Source organism: Erinaceus europaeus, chromosome 19 (assembly GCF_950295315.1).
Source record: "Erinaceus europaeus chromosome 19, mEriEur2.1, whole genome shotgun sequence".
Classification (NCBI taxonomy): Eukaryota; Metazoa; Chordata; class Mammalia; order Eulipotyphla; family Erinaceidae; genus Erinaceus; species Erinaceus europaeus.
The window spans coordinates 16,055,567-16,076,159 of NC_080180.1; the positions used below are offsets into that span (position 1 = coordinate 16,055,567).

The 20,593-nt window shown below is 38.1% G+C and overlaps 1 protein-coding gene and 1 pseudogene across 1 annotated transcript in view; one reads left to right on the top strand and one right to left on the bottom strand.

Moving 5' to 3' along the window:
* The first annotated feature begins 8,815 nt into the window (after positions 1–8,815).
* LOC132534827 (U4 spliceosomal RNA) lies at positions 8,816–8,889 on the top strand (annotated as a pseudogene).
* A 4-nt stretch (positions 8,890–8,893) lies between these two features.
* The window catches only part of ASPM (assembly factor for spindle microtubules), a 54,774-nt gene continuing 43,074 nt past the window's right edge, over positions 8,894–20,593 (bottom strand). Inside the window, exons 19-27 of the mRNA XM_060178484.1 lie at positions 20,056–20,222; positions 19,283–19,379; positions 17,739–17,885; positions 16,505–16,696; positions 15,892–16,084; positions 15,038–15,192; positions 12,642–12,818; positions 11,469–11,635; positions 8,894–9,494 (exon numbers count right to left, since the gene is read on the bottom strand). Of these exons, the coding sequence (XP_060034467.1) occupies positions 9,392–9,494; positions 11,469–11,635; positions 12,642–12,818; positions 15,038–15,192; positions 15,892–16,084; positions 16,505–16,696; positions 17,739–17,885; positions 19,283–19,379; positions 20,056–20,222 (1,398 nt within the window). The 3' untranslated portion in view covers positions 8,894–9,391. The remainder of the gene's footprint in view (positions 9,495–11,468; positions 11,636–12,641; positions 12,819–15,037; positions 15,193–15,891; positions 16,085–16,504; positions 16,697–17,738; positions 17,886–19,282; positions 19,380–20,055; positions 20,223–20,593) is intronic.

Below are 20,593 nucleotides of genomic sequence, written 5' to 3' on the forward strand. Positions count from 1 at the left end.
ATGATGTTGGGAGTCGGGTGGTAGCACAACGGATTAAGCGCACTCAGCGCAATGACTGGCAGAAGGATCCTGGTTCCAGCCCCCGGCTCCCCACCTGCAGGGGAGTCGCTTCACAGGCGGTGAAGCAGGTCTGCAGCTGTCTCTCTCCCCGTCCCTCTCTCTGTCTTCCCCTCCTCTCTTCATTTCTCTGTCCTATTCAAAACAACAACAGCATTAATAACTACAACAATAAAACAAAGAGGGAATAAATATTAAAAGAAAAAAAAAGAAAACAAAGTGATGGTCACTGGAAAAGACACGAGGAAAGGTAGGCAAATGTGACACAGGCCAACGTCAAAGTACGTATCCTGCTTTACACCTGAAACTTCCAGAATGCTGTAAATGAGCATTACTTTAATAACATTTTTTAATGAACTTTGTTTATTGGATAGGGACAGCCAGAAATTGAGAGGGAAGGGGGAGATAGAGAGGGAAAGAGACAGAGACACCAGCATTCCTGCTTCACTACTTGTGAAGCTTTCCCCATTGGTGAGGACGGGGACTCCAACCCTGGTCCTTGTGCATTGTAACATGTGCGCTCGCTCAGGCACGCCACCACTTGACCCTTAGTAACAGTCACAACTTCCTCAAAACAGCTGCAGACTCATTGCTGCTGCTTCTTCTAGCGTTTGCCTTTCTTCCGTAGCCAGTCAACAGCGTCAGGTTGAGCCTGATGTCAAGTTTCGAGACCTCCTTTGAATCTGGAGAGGTGGCAGTCATTGACTATGTGGGTCATAGTCTGTCTGTAGCAGCAGGGGCAGTTCGGGTCGTCTCTGGCTCCCCAGCGGTGGAACATAGCGGCTCATTGCTTATCTTCACAAAAGGATTTGTAGAGATGGCTCTTGGAACTTTTATTGTTCCAAGGAGAAAAGAAAGGTATTTTGGTGGAGAACAATTACTAGGATTAAAGTGCCCAGAACAAGTTTCACTTTATGTTTTCCCTTATCTGTTCTTGTTTCTTAAATTCTTCCCATGAGTGAGACCATTCATATTCATCCTTTCTATTTCTGGCTTATCTCACTCACTTAACACAATTCCTTCAAGAACTCTGGGGAAGTGGGAAAAAAGGAGTGGGGTGGGAAGGGGATTTCGGGTCCTGGTATACTATGATGGACCTAATTTGGGGAGGAAAGAGTTTTGCAAACACCTATCTTGTTGAGATGAGAAATTGTACCCATGTGCCAACAACTACTATACAAGCCTCTTTTAAAATATTTATTTTCCCCTTTGTTGCCCTTGTTTTTTTATTGTTGTTGTAGTTATTATTGTTGTTGATGATGATATCATTATTGTTGGATAGAACAGAGTGAAATCGAGAGGAGGGGAAGACAGAAAGGGGGAGAAAGACAGACACCTGCAGACCTGCTTCACCGCCTGTGAAGTGACTCCCCTGCAGGTGGGGAGCTGGGGGCTCGAACCAGGATCCTTACTCTGTTCCTTGTGCTTTGTACTACCTGTGCTTAACTGGCTGTGCTACTGCTCGACCCCTATAAACCTCTTTTAAAAAGTGCCCAGCACAAGGCTATTTTCTTGCTGGCTAGTCTCCTAGTCTCAGCCCTTAAATGTTTGGGGGATCATTTTGCAACATTTGTCCAGTGGTCTAGGACCTAAAAAATAAATGCTTAAAATTCCCTCTTGATTCATGTGACTTGCTGAGGAAAATGGTGTCCAGGCAGAGACTTCAGGAACTTCCATGGCAGGAAGCTCATTCAGCCAAGCCATCAGTAGACATGGTTTCTGATCCTGTTACTTAGAGTATGAGTGGTTAATTAAGGTAACTGGGGAGGAGCAGTCTCTAAAAATAAATGTTGCATTGCTTCTCAAGCTATAGAAGAATATTTCTTCGCCCACCCTGTCCAACGCTTGACGTCTCGTCACCCAATCTGGTCCCCTATGCCTACACTGAACTTCTCTGTTCCAGTCTCTTGGAAACAGAGTTGGCAGTCAGCTGAGGTAAAGAACAAACATCTCATCACAGACCCCTGCAAGCGTCAACCCGGCTTTGACCTAGCACGTTATGATTGGGCCCTCCTCAATCGCTATCGAACAGGCCATGGCCGGTGCGCCGCTATGTTCCATCGCTGGGGAGCCAGAGACGACCCGAACTGCCCCTGCGGCTCCAGACAGACTATGACCCACATAGTCAATGACTGCCACCTCTCCAGATTCAAAGGAGGTCTCGAAACTTTACATCAGGCTCAACCTGACGCTGTTGACTGGCTACGGAAGAAGGGCAAACGCTAGAAGAAGAAGAAGAAGAAGAAGAAGAAGAAGAAGAAGAAGAAGAAGAAGAAGAAGAAGAAGAAGAAGAAGAAGAAGAAGAAGAAGAAGAAGAAGAAGAAGAAGAAGAAGAAGAAGAAGAAGAAGAAGAAGAAGGGGAAGAAGAAGAAGAAGAAGAAATTACTGACAGCAAAGTTTAATGTTTTGAGAGCTGGCCTTGAAATTAAGCACTGTACTATCTTATCATTCCTTCCCCAGCACTTCCACCAGCAGCACCCCTGCAATGAGTGCCCAGCAAGTGTCAGATGCTGATGCCTTTTTTCCACTCCAAAATGTAGTGTTCAGAATCTGACGCATTCCCAAGAGACCAAGTGCCAAGGTATGACAGATCCTTGATAGTTAGTGGCATACATGTTTCGTCTGTTTCTATGCGTGTACTCAGAATCAGAGTGTTTATTTGTAGTCTGACTTCATATGTTTAACACTTCCTTTGTGAGGTTCATCCATATCTTTAAGCTGTGATCTTCAGTAGTTTCTGCTCTATGTAGCATCATTTCTGAGAACATGCCACAAGTTTTCCCCCCACTCTACTGCTTATGAACATTCAGGAGATTTCCACTTGAGGATATAATATGGCTTTTATTTATTTTCAAAGATTTAAAAAAAATGAAAATTATTCAAACACAATCTGGACTCAGCCATTAACATCTTCTTAGACCTTTGAAAATATTTATTCATCCTTTGTTCATATATCTTAACTTCAGCAAGCATATGCACCCTTAACTGAAGTTTCCTTTTTTTAGATTATTCTTTTGATAGAAAATTTGCAATGCAATGCATACTTTTTTAAAGTTCTTCATTAAAAAATATATATATGTATATTTAAAAAGTTTTTTCCTTTTTCTTGTCCTTGGTTTTATTGTTGTAGTTACTATTGTTGTTGATATCATTGTTGCATAGGACAGAGAAATGGAGAGAAGACAGAGAGGGAGAAAGATCCACACCTGCAGACCTGCTTCACCGCCTGTGAAGTGACTCCCCTACAGGTGGGAATCCGGGGGCTCGAACCAGGATCCTTATGCTTGGCACCATGTGCACTTAACCTACTGCGCTACTGCCTGACCCCCCCCAAAATATTTTTGTTTTAATGAGAGATTACAGAAAGACACAATAGAGACAGCACTGCTCAGCTCTGGTTATGGTGGTGCAGGGGATGGAAGCTGGGGTTTCAGAGCCTCAGGGATGAAAGACTTTCACATAGCCATTGTGCTATCTCCCCAGCCTGAAATGCTTAATTCTCAAATGTTCTATCTTTGGGTCTTAAAACACTTATACCTTCGTACCTCAGATTCCTACTATCAACCACTGTCCCAGACGGTTTCCTTTTGCTGAGACTCTGCCAGCACACCCCTCAGAGGCAACCACTGTTGTGATTTTTTCCCACCAATGTTTATCATTTGCTTGAGAATCTCATTTAAATGGCCTCCCAGGTAGTGTGTTTTTCTATTTCCAAATAAATGCTTGTAGTTTTTTGCTCTATTGGGACTTTACTAGGCATTGTATTAAATCTATTTAGTGCTTGGTGGTATGGTCATTTTAACAGTGGTGAAATTCTTCCAAGCCATCAGCATGGATGACCTCTCCTTTAAGTTTTTTCTGTTTGCTTTAGTAGGGACTCAGAATTTTCAGTGCACAAGTCTTTCATCTCCTTTGTTAAGTTTATTCTTATATATTAAACTATGTTTGCTATTTTTAAATGGGATTTTGATTTCTAGATTTCTTCTTTTGGTTTACCATTTATATATTAATTTTGAAAGTTGGCCCCTTATAATATTGACTAAATTTCTGCGGGGGAGTTTTTCTGCTGGATTCTTTTGGATTTTTCCACATATATTATCACATCTGCAAACAGTAATGGGCTTCCTTGTCCTCCAATCTGTATCCCTTTTATTCCTTTCTCTTGTCTGATTGCTGTGACTAGAATTTTGAAGACTATGTTGACTGCTAATAGGTGATAATGGACAGCCTTGTATTGGACCTGATATAAGAGGGAATTTTATCCTTTTCGAAATCCTGTTTGATTTTGCATAGACATAAAACAAAAATCATGAAATTTACTGACAAATCAAAAGACCTCAAATACCAAAAACACCCACGAGAAAAAGAACAAAAGTGGAGTTTACCTCCAACTTCAAAAATTCTATTACAAAAATGATAATAAGAACAGTATATTAGAATAAAAAGACACACAGATAAATGAAACAGAATTGAGAGGCCAGAAAGAAAACCACAAATGTTTGGACGATTATTCATGACAAGACAGCCCAAAACTTACAGAGCAAGAAATATCTCTTCAATAATTAGTGTTGGGAATACTGGATCGCAATTGCAAAAGAATGAATATAGACCAGTATCTCACACAATTCACAAAGAAATAACAAAAAAGTGATTTGGGTGTAAGACCAGAAACCATAGGGGCCAGGTGGTGGCATACCTGGTTGAGCGCACACATTACAGTGCACAAGGACCCAGGTTCAAGCCCCTGGTCCCCACCTGCAGGGGGAAAGCTTCACAAGTGGTGAAGCAGGGCTGCAGGTGTCTCTCTGTCTCTCCCCCTCTCCCCTCTCATTGTATATCCAATAATAAAAATTAAAGGTTAAAAAATTATAAAAAATAAAAGTTTAAAAAATAAATAAAAAAGACCAGAAACTGTAAGATCTAAATGTCGATAGTGGAAATTATGCAGTGCTTTCTTTGTTGTCCATCTAAGAGATATTTCAGGACTCTGTGGTAATGAAGCCCAAGTAAAAATTAGAAACTGTACTGCATCAGCTAAAAAGACTCCACACAGCAAAAGAAACACAGTAAATGAAAGATGGGAGAAGACATTTGTACATCATGCAAGGGAATAATACCAATATATACAAAGAATTCATCAATATTACCAGAAGCAAAAACAGGGCTGAGAAACAGCACACCCAGCATAACAGGTCTTTATTATTCCTCAGTTCAAGCTCTAGCACCATATGGGAGCACCATCCCATCAGGAGAGGCTTCATAGCAAGGAGAATGGTGTAGTGATCTCTTTCCCTCACTGTCTATCTTTATATTTTTTAAAAAGAACAATAAAGGGGGAAAGTGGGTACCAAAGATACCAACCAAAGATAACTTGCATATATAAGACTCTAGCATTAAAGGAAAAAAAAAGTAGCTGGAGGAACTGAATCGCTACTTCTCCAATGAAGACAGCACATGGGGCTAGGCGGTGGCACCTGGTTAAGTGCTCACATTATAGTCTGCAGGGAACCGAGTTCAAGCTCCTGGTCCCTACCTGCAGGGGGAAAGCTTTGCAAGAGGTGAAGCAGGACTGCAGGTGTCTCTCTGTCTCTCTCCCTCCCTCTTCCCTCTTGATTTCTGGCTATCTCTATCCAATAAATGAAGGTAATAAAAATAAAAGACATAGCACATAAAAAGTTTATCATGATGTTCATAATGAGCACATGTAGTAGTGATACTAAGCTCATAATGAACTTGTAATAGCCAGAACTTAGAAGCAACCCAAATGTACGTCAGATGAGTAGCTAAAAATGTGATATATATGTGCACATACACATACAGACACACACGCATATATAACTCAGCTGTTCAAAATGGTGGAGTCATCTCTTTTGCATCGTCTTGGATGGAACTTGAAGACATCATGTTAGTTGAGATACACCAAAAAGAGAAGGACAAGTCCCAAATGCTCTCATTTATAAGCAGGACTTAATATATGGTGACAGGGAGGGAGACGACAAAATGTAGACTGGACATGGTGCATTGCATCAAAGCAAAGGACTCTGGGGGAAGAGGGAGAGGAAGGGGCAAAGGAGAGCTGTGGGGTCCTGGTACATTGTTGGCATTCTTCGTGTTGGTTTGGTCCCCTACCCCTACCTCTGAGAGATTTGGTTTGGCCCCTGCTAGTTTCGAGCCCCTCGTTCTGCCCACCCCCTATGCTAAGGAGGTCCAGAGTCTCAGCAGCAGTCGCTGGAGGAGAATGATGGGGAAGCACATGGTGTGGTGATTTGCCCGCTCGTGAATAAAGATTAAACTGCATTCTCTGCCCAGCCGTGTGTCCCCGAGTCTCTGTCTACCGCCGCGAAGCTAGCCCTGCCTGCTGGCGCCCCTGAATTCTAACGACAGTACATAATGAAACTTTACCCTTGTGTCACTGAGTGCACTGTAAACCAGTAATCCCCTTAATTAAAAATGTTGCATCTTAAATAACAAAGTTCATCTCTTGGTAATAGAAAAATGTAAATCTAAACAACAGCATATCCCTTCATACCTGTAAGAATGGCTATTACCCTAAAGAAATGGCAGGTGTTGGGGAGGTTGGGAAAAAAAGGGAATCCTGGGAGTCGGGCAGTAGCGCAGCGGTTAAGCGCAGGTGGCACAAAGCACAAGGACCAGCGTAAGGATCCTGGTTCGAACCCCCAGCTCCCCACCTGCAGGGGAGTCGCTTCACAAGCGTGAAGCAGGTCTGCAGGTGTCTATTTTTCTCTCCCCCTCTGTCTTCCCCTCCTCTCTCCATTTCTCTCTGTCCTATCCAACAACGACATCAATCATAACTAGAACAATAAAACAACAAAGGCAACAAAAGGGAATAAATAATAAATATTAAAAAAAAGAAAAACAGCTAAAAAAAAAGGAATCCTATAGGAAAAAGGAATCCACTGTTGGTGAGTATGTAAATTAGTACAACTATAATGGAAAACAGTCTAGAGAGTCCTCAAAACTGAACAATATAAATTTCATACAATACAGCTTATTCCAATTGTAGGTATGTACAAGGAAGTATTTAATACAAAAATTAACTCTCAGAGATATATGCACAGCCATGTTTATTACAGGATTAGGTACGGCAGCCAAAGACTAAGTGTGCAGCAACTGATAAAAAGAAGTGACGTATACATAATATCTTGCTACTGAGCTATAAAAATAGATGAGGTCCTGCCATTTACAACACCATGGACGAACCTAGAGGAATTTATGATGCAACAATGAAATAAGGCAGAGACACAAACAACATAGGATTCACTCATAGGTGATATATAAAGAAGGCAAACTAAATTAAAAACAAGCAATAAAATCTAAAAAATAAACCTTGGACCCGAAGACTAACTGCTGGTTACCAAAGGAAAGAAGAAAGGGCATAGGGACAATTGTCTGGCGAAGGACAGAAAGGAACTTCAGAATTTAATGAAGCATATGCACATGTTGATATTCAGTGTTGCATATCTGAAAAGTATGCATTTAAAATTTTTTTAAATATTTATTTTCCCCTTTTTGCCCTTGTTTTTCATTGTAGTAGTTATTATTGATGTCGTCGTTGTTAGGACAGAGAGAAATGGAGAGAGGGAGAGATAGAGGGGGAGGGGAAGAGAGACACCTGCAGACCTGCTTCACAACCTGCAGGTGGGGAGCCAGGGGCTTGAACCAGGATCCTTTCGCCAGTCCTTGCACTTTGTATCACATGCGCTTAAGCCCCTGTGCTACCGCCCGACTACCTTCTGAAAAGTATATATAAAATTTTTTTTTATTATCTTTATTGGATAGAGACAGACATCAAGAGGGAAGGGGGGAAATAGAGAGGGAGAGAGACAGAGAGACACATGCAGCACTGCTTCACCACTTGTGAAGCTTTCCCCCTGCAGATGGGGCCCAGGGGCTCAAACCTGAGTCCTTGTGCCTTGCAACATGTGTGCTCAATCGGGGGTGCCACCATCTGGCCTCTGAAAAGTATGTTATACTACAATGTTACTTCAATGAAAAGAAGGGAGGAAGGAGATCAGTGTACAAATCATAGGAGCCCCTAAAAGGAGCAGAGAGAATGGGGTAGTGAGAATATCTGGAAGAAAGATGACTGAAATCTCCCCAAATTTGTTGAAACAATGATTATAAACCTCCAAACTCAATGAACAAGCTCTACTGGACATATACAGAATATATACTGGGACTTCACTCAAGAACAACATATACATTCTTCTTAACTATACACTGGACATTTTCCAGATCAAAAATTAAATCACATTAGATTGTAAAAAAAAAAAATAGCATACAAAATGCCTCCTCAGAATAGAATGGACTGAAAGAAGTCAGTTACAAAGAAAAAAAAAATTCACAAAATTGTGGAAATTAATATATATATATATATATTTGCTCCAGGGTTATTGCTGGGGGCTCAGTGCCTGCACTACAAATCCACTGCTCCTGGAAGCTATTTTTTCTCATTTTGTTGCCCTTGTTGTCATTATTGTTATTGTTGCCACTGATGCTGTTGTTGCTGGACAGGACAGGAAGAAATGGAAAGAGGAGGGGAAGACAGATGGGGAGAGAAAGACAGACACCTGCAGACCTGCTTCACTGCTTGTGAACCAACCCCCCTGCAGGTGGGGAGCTGGGGGCTCGAATCAGGATGCTTGAGCTAGTTCTTGTGCTTTGCATCATGTGCTAAACAATATATTTTTAAACAACCAATGGGTCAAAGAAATCACAGTGGATATCAGAAAACACTAGCTTTGTGCAGTGGCAATATCGTAGCCAGTGAGATGTGTCTGAGGCGCAATTATTGCTAATTGAAAATACTTAGAGGTGAATGAAAATGAAGTTTAATATAATCAGAACATGGGATGCAATACCAACAGTGTTAAAGGAAATATATAGTTATACCTACTTTAAGAAACAAACCAACAAACAAATTCCACAACTTAAGGAACTAGAAATAGAAGCACGTAAAGGTAGTAAAAGGAAGGAAATAAACTGTAGAGTAGAAAAATCATAGAAAATAAAGGATACTGAGAGTTGAGATTTAGTTCATTTGTTCCCCTTTAGGAATATGACTGTATTCAAACTAAAATGTTATTTTAACAAAATAGGAATTAGTAAGTGTTATAACCATTTATGACAGTTGACTCTGCTACAGGTAAAAAGAACTAATAAATAAGACATGAGAATGTTTTAGTTATTTGCTATATATATATTTATACTTTAATATAACAGATTTTAGAAGTACAAAAAGTCAAAACACAAAATACTCATGATCAATTTTAAAATTTCCTTTTACTATACATACTAAACAAGTTTACATTTATTAATAAGGAAGTCCAAGTGTATCCATCACCATTTGAATAGCTTGTAGAGGATTTGTGATTTCTTCCACATTATCTCTTCTCAAAACCCAATCTGGTTTAAGCCTGTTAAAATAAAGCTGATATTAATAAAGTTCCTCAAAGAATTACCTTCACGTTTTTGTCCTAACCATGCTAGGCTAGTCCTGAACACGCTTCCCTTGAACTATCTGTTTACAGAAGTATCATGTTACTTATTACACACTACTAATTTCAGGCTAGTTCTTTTCCCCAGATTAGAAAAGGAAATCTATTGCATATACCAAGAACCCACTGTTTTGTTCTTTACAAATGTAGCTTTTGGTCGTTTAATTCCTGCCACAATTCTCAGTAGCTTCAACATCCATATTGAACATGCATGATCTGGCAGTTTCCCCACCCTGTTCCATTTCTATCAGTTCCCGCTTGCATGACCGCATCATTTGAAAGTACATCACCACTGACATCTCAACTTGAGACTTACATTCTCCAAAACATTTGGGGTTCATCCATATCATTTCATTTAACATCCACAGTTCAAACATCCAGTTCATCTGACCTCAACACATACCCCTTATCTCACCCTATATTAACTAAACCCAGTAACGTGTTTGTTGACACAGAGGGAAAGGAGGCAAAGCATAGGAAGAGAAAGGCGATACAGAGAAACAAGTTAAGGAGTACTGAGAACCATTAGACTCTGGAAGGATTCTGTTTTAGAACCTACAGAAGAAATAAGATGCAAATACTATTTGGATTGAATACACAGTGTTCGTTTTTGTTTGTTCTGTTTTTCTTAAGACCACTGGCTCTGTGGTAATTTGTTACACCAGTTCTAGGGAACTAATGTGAGCTGTCAACGAACATCTAGTGGAGAAATTTCAACTATCAGGGTTTTTATGGGAGAAGTTGATACTTTACCCAAGGATGGAGAAGTTGATATTTTGCCGATAAGGCTTTTTGACAACTCTCAATCATACTTTGTTCTACAGATAGGGCAAAGAAATGATATAGCAGAGCTTATAAAAATGTGATTAATAGCATTAATACTTAAAAAAAAGATTTATTTATGTATGGAAAGGGAATGAGAAATGGAGCGCACAGAAGTACTACTCTGGCACACGTGGTGCTGGAGAGCTAGGCCAGGACCTCATGCCGGAGGGTCCAATTCTTTTTTTTTTTTTAATTTTTTTTAAAGATATTTATTTTATTTATTTATTCCCTTTTGTTGCCCTTGTTGTTTTATTATTGTAGTTATTATTGTTGTTGTCGTTGTTGGATAGGACAGAGAGAAATGGAGAGAGGAGGGGAAGACAGAGAGGAGGAGAGAAAGACACCTGCAGACCTGCTTCACCGCCTGTGAAGCGACTCCCCTGCAGGTGGGGAGCCGGGGTTTGAACCTGGATCCTTATGCCGGTCCTTGTGCTTTGCGCCACCTGCGCTTAACCCGCTGTGCTACAGCCCGACTCCCGGTCCAATTCTTTATCCACTGCACCACCTCCCAGATTATCAGCCTTAGTACTTTACAACGAAGAGTTTATTAAATAGCCACTAAACACTGAAAAGTAAAATGTAAATTTTATGATTTACTGAGATGGTCTCCTGAAGATTTATCCAAGAATCTATTCTTTTTCATATATTGTTTCTTACTAGTTAAACATAAGATGTTGGTTACAGTAGGTACTCAGTAAATGTTTGCAATGAACATTCTCTTCAGAATTCAGCTTTATCAACATATAACAAACAGTCTGTTAGGTAATGACTAATTAAATTATAACAGTAACCTAAGAACCTATTAAAAAACTTCTAAATTATGAAGAGACTAATACAGAGGTTCAACTTCTTGTTTTCAATGAGACAGCTAACAAGCTATGCATTTTAGTAAAATTACTCCCAATCTTGTCTGATATTGTTACTTGGTTTACCTTGGTATATCTGCATAAACTCCAATAATGTGTCCACAGAATTTCTACATCATAGATTGCAGAAGTGGGTTTTTTTTTTCATACTTGAAGAGAACATGATGAATGATAACAAAACTAGAGTATATTTACTGCTTACCTTGAAACTATTCTGGCTCTTACAGGTGTTTCTGGAACAAAGGGAATATTTACAGAAGAAGTTCTTTGTTTCATAAGCATTCTTCCAGCATTCAATTTCTGTTTACGAACTGTAAGTTTGTAGAGACTATAAATACGGTCAACGATTTTGGATCTACTTCGAACATCCTAGAAATTAAAACGCAAATTTATTAAAGCTAAAACGAACTAATTTTTTAGTTCGTTTTAGCATATTTTCTGAGTCAAAATTAATCTTAGTAGATAAACACTTTGTAGTAGAACCAAACTCAGTAGTTAGATTTCTGTTACCTTGTGATGAATTTGTACAATAGCTACAAAAAGGCAAATACTCAAGAACTATATACTTGATCCTGAAGAAAAAGGCAAATATTATATCTGTTATATAGTCAATCTGTTATATCCAGGTTCCAAGTTTTATGAATCTTATCTCTTGGAGGTCTGTTGAACTTCTCTCACTGACAGAACCCGAAGTTAAGCACAGTTTTTGCCTCACTACCTATCTACATTTGCGCCCTTCCTTACTCATTTCCTTACAGACCCATGTGCTCTCCCAAATCCATTCTTCAGTCAGCAGCACATGATGCTCACACAGTGGGAGCTACTTTTTAATTTATAAACCTTCAATGATTTTTATGGGGGTTGTTCTTATGACAAAGGTCCTACTTTTGGTCACCCTACTTTTGGTCACCCTTCACTGATCATGACACTTAGAATTAATTTATAGGTCTCACTACAGAAAAGCTTGAAAGTGAAATTATGGTTCCAGAAGAAGGATGAGGAGACATACATATCAGATTTTCTATGTTGCTATGTTTATTTGTTATTTCCACAGTTAAATGGGAAAGGTTTATCCAAAACTGCTGAACAATTATTTTTGGAATTTAGTTTTACTAGCAAATGAAAATATTCCAGGCCATACTACATTGAAGGAAGCTTTGGTGCTATGGTCTCTTCCATTTTTTCTGTCTTTTGGTATGAAAGAAAGAAATAGAGAGGGAGGAGGAGAAGTAGAGGAAGGGAGGGGAAGAAAGAAGGAGTGGAATGGAATAGAATGGGGAAAGAATTCTACTTTAGCTGTACTGGTGAAATTGTGAACGAGAACTTAGGAACCTATTAAACATAACCTCAGAAATGGTAACAGGTTAATACTTACAGAGGCTTGATTTGTTGTTTTCAATAAAATAGCCAACAAGCAACATGTCTTAGTGAAAATGCTTCCACCCTTGTCTGCAACTCTGTCACCAGGCTTTTCTCGGTACATCTGCATAAGCTCCAAGAGTGTGTCTATACAGTTTTCTACATCACAAATTGCTGAAGTAGTTTTTTCATACTTGAAGAGAATATGAGTAAATTTAAAAAGTTAGAAAAAATATATACACTGTTAGAAACAATGCAACTAAGGAAAGAGCACGTTGGAGTCGAATTTTTGAACCATAGGCAGCAAATCCAAAGGACTTCATGAAATCATTTTTTGATATTACTACCACTGCAGGCTATACTTTAAAAGTGTATCTGCATTGCAATATTTTCATCTAAAGCTACTCATGAAGCTCCACAAAGTTAATCAAGTTTAAATTTCAGATAAATTTCATGAAGCAAGCAAGCAAACAAAACCATAAAGACAGTATTAGTGAGTACCTCTCAGAAAAAAGATGACTTAACCATGATAGTTATTCATAGGGTAAGATACAAGTGATAGAGGCAAGACCTCATTTGTCACCTCTGCATGTTTCTTCAGAAAGTTAATTCACTTTAAAATAAACAAAGTTGATATTCAGATATATTTCTTCATGCCTTGTTAACTAACTGCCATTAAATTAATCCTGCAATGTGAATGGAACCTAATAATTATAATGATTCTAGGATGAAAATAATAACAATTACTAAATGGGATATTAACAGTTAACACATTACTTGGCACTGGTATCTAGGAAGCTTATCATGTACAATGACTTATTTAATGGTCACAGTAATATTCTATAGTGGGGACTATTACTATAGCACCCATTTTACAGTCAAAGTGCAGAGAAACCAAGTAACCTGTAATCTGGAGCTGGGATTGAAACCTACAAGTTACACATCAAAGTTTCTAATCACTACCTTTCAATAAGTTTTTGGGTAAAGAGGTGAGGGATATAGCATAATGGCTATGCAAACAGATTTTCATGCCTGAGGTCCCAGGGTCCCAGGTTCAATGCCCTGCACCACCATAAACCAAAGCCAAGCAGTGCTTCACTTAAAAAAAGTCACTTCAATACTATTAAGTTTTTTTATTTTTATTGTTGTTGTAACTGATGTTGTCGTTGTTAGATAAGACAGAGAGAAATGGAGAGAGGAGGGGAAGACAGAGGGGGGAGAGAAAGACAGACACCTGCAGACTTGCTTCACCACCTGCGAAGCGACTCCCCTGCAGGTGGGGAGCAGAGGGCTTGAACCAGGATCCTTACGCTGGTTCTTGTGCTTTGTGCCACGTGCGCTTAACCTGCGGTGCTACCGCCGACTCCCAATACTATTAAGCACTACAATTTGGTTTAGATAACTGCTACCAGCTCAAGCCAAAAGACTTAAATTCTAAGGCATAGAATATTACAGGGTGGGGAGTCGGGCGGTAGCTCAGAGGATTAAGCGCACGTGGCGCCAAACGCAAGGACCGCATAAGGATCCCCGTTGGAGCCCCACCTGCAGGGGAGTCGCTTCACAGGCGGTGAAGCAGGTCTGCAGGTGTCTATCTTTCTCTCCTCCCTCTGTCTTCCCCTCCTCTCTCCATTTCTCTCTGTCCTATCCAACAACGACGACATCAATAATAACTATAACAATAAAAACAACAAGGGCAACAAAAGGGAATAAATAAATATTAAAAAAAAATTTAAAAAAAGAGAATATTACAGGGTGATGAAATCATCATATTATCTTTATTCAGTTATCATTATCATGTTTTTCCAGACACAATTATGGGTTCCATTATTTCGGTATGATGGAATGTATAAGACACTGAATCTGGGGCTGGAGAGATCACTCATCAGGTAGGCAGGGGCTTGCCATTCATGTGGCCCACACCACATGGAAGTACCAGGACACCTAGCAAAACTGTAGTGTTGTGTTATCTTTCCTTCTCTCTAGCTTTCTAAATAAGTATAAAAAACAAACAAAAAAACCTCATCCCGGGAGAGGTGAAATAGTACATGTGCAAGGCTTAGCTCTCTAGCAGTAGACAGAAATGGATCTACAACTTAGCCTATTCATATTCAGTTGAGAAACATTTGATAATATGCACTACTTTGAAAGAGTCTTCTAAAGGTTAGATTAAATCACGCATATAGTAAATATTCAATGAATGTTACCTTAGCATTATAATATTATTATAAAATGGAAGAAACAAAAATGTGGGAAAAAATTAGTGTTTCTATCTACAATAATGTAAATCAAACACCCCCACTATGACTCTTGACCATGTTTAACTTGGAGATCTAACTGCTAGTGACAAGCAAATAACTATTTGCTGAGTCAGAAATCTCAATCAATGATTTCATAATTGAAATGGAAAACTACCTTAGCGACGTTAAGCAAGACTTGTATGGCATATCTGACGACTTCCATACATGGAATACTGCGATTACAACTTCGGATCAAAACGAATATTTTAGAAATTGCTCCACTCTGGGCCATTTTCTCACAACAATTTGGAGACAATCTGGTAACCACCTCTGGAAAGAAAAGAGACAAATACAAATGAATAATAGGTAAATTCACAGCAGAAAAACTTAATTTCAGCTGCTATTGTACAATTACAATGGTTTAGGGTAAAGGTAAAACTTTTTTTTCATTTTTTAAATTTATTTTTATTTTATTTACTTATTACTGTATAGAGATAGAAACTGAGAGGGGAGAGGGAGATAGTGAGGAAGAGAGACAGAGAAACACCTGTAGCCCTGCTTCAACACTTGTGAAGCTTTCTCACTGATGGTGGAGACAAGGGGCTTGAACCTGGGTCCTTGCGCACTGTCATGTGCACACTTAAAAAAATATTTATTTATTTATTTACTCCCTTTTGTTGTCCTTGTTTATTGTTGTAGGTAGTGTTGTTGTGATTGATGTTGTCGTTGTTGGATAGGACAGAGAGAAATGGGGAGAGGAGGGGAAGACAGAGAAGGGGAGAGAAAGATAGACACCTGCAGACCTGCTTCACTGCCTATGAAGCGACTCCCCTGAAGGTGGGGAAGGAGGGGGCTCAAACAGGGATCCTTCCACCAGTCCTTGCGCTTTGCGCCACATGCGCTTAACCCACTGCGCTACCGCTGGACTCCCTATCATGTGAGCACTTAATCAGGAGCACCACTGCCTGGCCCTGGTAAAAAAAAAAAAAAATTCCTAAATTTATCAAAATACAATCAAAATTAACTAACCTAGGTGCTTCAGTGCCTCAAGTACAGCAGAAATGTGTTTATATGTTAAAAGATAGTGAAGTGCATGTGCAGTTCTTTTGTAGAGTTTGTTTTCTTCTCGAACCTCATTGTTAACAACTTGAAGACTTAGTCGTATAGCTTTAATCTTTGTGCAATCATTCTCCTTCCTCCAAGAATATCCTCTCCATAATGCCTTGAAGAGATGAAAGACAGTTATGATTAAACCCATGCTTTAAACTTACATTTACCCCCACAAAGTAAAGATTTCCAACAACTTCATGATGTGAGCCAGCACTGTGTAACTGATAAAGGTCTAATCAATAGCAAAAATAATTTTTTGAGAAATGTTTATTATTTCTACATGTAAATGGTGGCACCATTCATTGATTACTAATATCTAAATCTACTCAAGATGTTAAAATATTTTTCCATCTCTTCTAAGAATTAGGAAATAAAGAATTTTGCAAGGAAACTAGTAGTATACTATTTGAGTTATTCTACTGGCTAGTAGCTCTCTAAAATACTGTGACTTTAAAAAAAAATTTTTTTTTTAGCTATCATACAGAAGATATGCATTCCAGTCTTAAATGGAAACTACAGAATTATTAGTTACCTGAATTTTAATGATTCCATTGTTCAATCTTTCCTGTTTTTTATGAAGGAGAAAACGGCGCACTGCTTTTTGTATTACTGATGCAGCCCAATTTTGCTTACTCAGAGGTTCTTGAATTTCATGCTGTAATTTCAGGAAGCTATGATATTCCTGAATAAACCTCTTTTGCTGTAATCTTGCTCGAAACCATCTCTGTTTAAAATATAAGATTTTATTTTTACCTCAAGTTAAAAAAATTAGATAAACATGTATAGCTATGTATTTAAATGAAATAAGCAGGACAATATATTGACATATTTTGCAGATTTCACCACTTGACATGGCACAAATCCTTGCAGTTCAGTCTGCACATGTGTATGAATTTAACCCAGCATAATACACTCATTTTAGAATTTATAAAAACTTTACTAAGCTGTGACATTCTGCAGTAATTTCTCACTTAACATTTTATATGTAAATGTTAATGAATATATGCAGGGTTCTTGTCCAGAGTACAGTGAAAACTTCTGTGAATCATGTTAAGAGAACATCCAACAGGAAAATGGACATAATACATAAAAACTACATTTGTAAAAACATAATGCATAAGAACTTGAATAAGAAATAGCTAAATAGGTTATCCAATATCTGAAATTATTAGCAATCATGGAAATGTAAAGCAAACAACAAAGCAAAGAGATCTAATTATCTGTTCACCAGAATGGAAAGTATCAGCCAGTCTTCTAAACTCATTTATTAGTAGAGACGTAGTGGTCCAGGAGGTGGTGCCGTGGATAAAGCATTGGGCTCTTAGGCATGAGGTCCTGAGTTCAATCCCTGGCAGCACATGTACCAGAGTGATGTCTGGTTCTTTCTCTCCTCCTATCTTTCTCATTAATAAATAAATAAAATATTTTTTAAAAAAAGACATGAAAACAAACAAAAATCCCTAGTACCCTAGGGCTTTCTTAGTAGGAGTATAAACAATTTCAGAGGACAGTTCAGTTTAATTCATGTGATTTAATAAACACTGACCTATTTCTAAAGCATCACACCCTGTGAGTTATGTAGCAAAAAGCTAAATATTAGGCTGTTAGAAAAGTCAGGATACATTCATTTTTGCATAGAAAAACAAGTAATGACTTTTCCAACAACCCAATATTATGAAACCATACTGTAATCAATTATAAAATTGCTTATTTATTATCAAAAATGTATGAAGAAAATATAGTGGTACTACATATGAGACGCTAACCTGAATACAGATGACTGAATTGACCTTTTTAGCATTCTTGATAGCCAGGTGAAGTCTATAGGCTCTTTGAATTTTTAAAGCAGACAGGTGACAAAATGCAGCTGCTGTGAAATGAAGAAGCCTAACTTCGGCTCTCTGTTCTAAAAGCTAAAGGAGAAAAGAAATTAATAATAAATATTTGATTCATAGTCTAGTTGGTGTTCATTTTTATGTAGCTTTAAAATCAAATTATACATAAACTAGAAATAGCAAATGGAATATCAATTACTAAATTTATTTGCATCACAACTCAAAGCAATTATAATCCTTTAACATTTCTAGTACCATAACCCAGAAACTCAGTGTACAGAAAGTGAAATTATATCTTGGCACTTTACTAAAGAAAATAGTATTTAATTTAATGAGACTACCCAATAACAGCTAGCTAAGACTGCTGAATGTCCTAACTATAATGAGGAATTCTATGAATATTGAAAAACAGGAAAGGTTACAGCATATATATATAGAATGGGTGTTCTATCAATAATAACCTCAGGTTATTCTGATGATCAAATTAATAAATATACATTATAGATATAATGATACTGGCTACATAGTAAATATTACATGGACATTGAAATTCACTTTTAAATGTTATTTAATAAAGCATAAACAGTGAAACTATTTTAACATATTGATATTAACTATATTAAATAGACTTCCAGTTATGGCTTAAAGAATGGCATTTTCTGATTGATCCTGAACAAAATATGCTACACATTAACTTTCTCCAAATAAATTATACATTCCAAAAATCATTGAAAACTCAGGTTTAAGGATATTTCATAAATACAGATATATACAAAAAGTCTTAGAAATAGCATTTTTGTTGTTAACATACTTTTTAATTGACTATAGTAGACATGTTTAAAATAACTACTTAGGGGGAGATGGGCGCAAGTGGTGCTAAGCTCAAGGACCAGCAAAAAGATCCCAGTTCAAGCCCCCGGCTCCCCAGCTGCAGGGGAGTCACTTCACAGGTGGTGAAGCAGGTCTATAGGTGTCTGTCTGTCTCTCCCTCTCTCTGTCTTCCCTTCCCCTCTCCATTTCTCTCTGTCCTATCCAACAACAACAACAACAAATAATAACTACAACAATAAAATAAGGGCAACAAAAGGAAATAAAGAAAAAAAAACTACTTAGGTTTTAAAGACATTGTTTTCATTTGTCTTGTTTTCTCAAGAAGCTTTTTCTTTTCAATATTTTCCCTTCTGTAGCCCTTTTCTTTTATTGTTGTAGTTATTACTGTTGCTGTTGATGTCGTCCTTGTTAAACAGGACAGAGAGAAATGGAGAGAGGAGGGGAAGACAGAGAGGGGGAGAGAAAGACAGACACCTGCAGACCTGCTTCACCACCTGTGAAGCGACTCCCCTACAGGTGGGGAGCCGGGGGCTTAAACCGGGATCTTTATGCCAGTCCTTGCACTTCGCGCTACGTGCATTTAACCTGCTATGCCTACCACCCGACTCCCAGCTTTTTTCAAATGAATTGTTTTTTATACTTACTTTCATCATTAAGAACTGCTCACGGGCTATTCTTGCAGAAAGTGTAGCTCTCCATTTTCTCTGAATGATAATTGCTGATGCTCTCACATTCAAAAATCTGAGAAAGTAGTTAGTGGAAAGGAATTTCAAGTCAATCTATTTAATAAATATTTACTGCAACTTCCTTTGGATAATAGCAGAGATATAAGAAGGTCAATAAGAAAATGAAGTGGCTAAGTATAATTTATACTTATATTTTTTAACAATGAGAAGATGGCACAACAAACTGACATAAAAGTTCTGCAACTGGCAATATTCCAAGGGATAAAATATATGAGATCCCATCATGACAAAGAATTCTCAACAGTATCAAAATAACGTGAGAAGATATTACTCAGATCTGGAAAAAAGCTAGATAAAAGAGGTAGTAATAGATATATCAGGAGTCCGTATTTTAAGTCTTTTGGACAGATAGGAAGTGGTTGAGAAGAGGATTTGTGAAACTATAACAGCATCAAGTAAATGAGCAACAAACACTGTGTTGATAGGAAATATAGACATCACCAAAACATCTAAAAAGAAATATTCTGCAATCAGAATTAACATCAAGGCTCTAACTCAGGAAATAAGACAGTTCAAGAGATACATTTTGTTTCACTAGTAGAGAAAAGATCAATGAAACAAACCATACAAATTCATAACAGAAAAAAACATAATTGAAAATATTATTTCATATGAGGACTTGACTACTCACTCCAACCTTCCCATTCTTCCCCACAGCAGTAATACTTTACCGTGTTCTCTCCTGTTTGGTGTAGAAGTAACCCTGGATGATTGTAATTGCTCTTAAGACAGCTAGATATTCTTTACGTGCTTTCCAACACCGATACCAAGCTTGAATCTTGCAGGCAGCTTTCACTTCACATAAATATTTCCTGGCTTTATATCTCCTCCACGTAGCCTATGAAATACAAAATTAACAAATACGCAATGAGGTGTCTATTTTTCTTCTTTGTAAAATGGAGATGTCAGCCTTAAAAAGACTATAAACTAAGCAAATTAAAAATGAACACACACCTATCTCAATTCCTGAGAAGAAATAGGAATCCTTCCCACCTCCACCCCAACCACTTCACACTCTGCATTTCGTGTTCAGACTATAGTCTGAAAAGCCTGATAGTCTTCTGAAATCAGAAGACTATCAGGCTTTTCAATTTAAGCAACCTGAAGCCAACTAGAAATTTAAGGCAGCTACAACTAATAAATGATTATTACCTTTGCAATAGGTGCTATGAGTCATTACAACCCAGGAAATCAAAACTCAGAAAGACT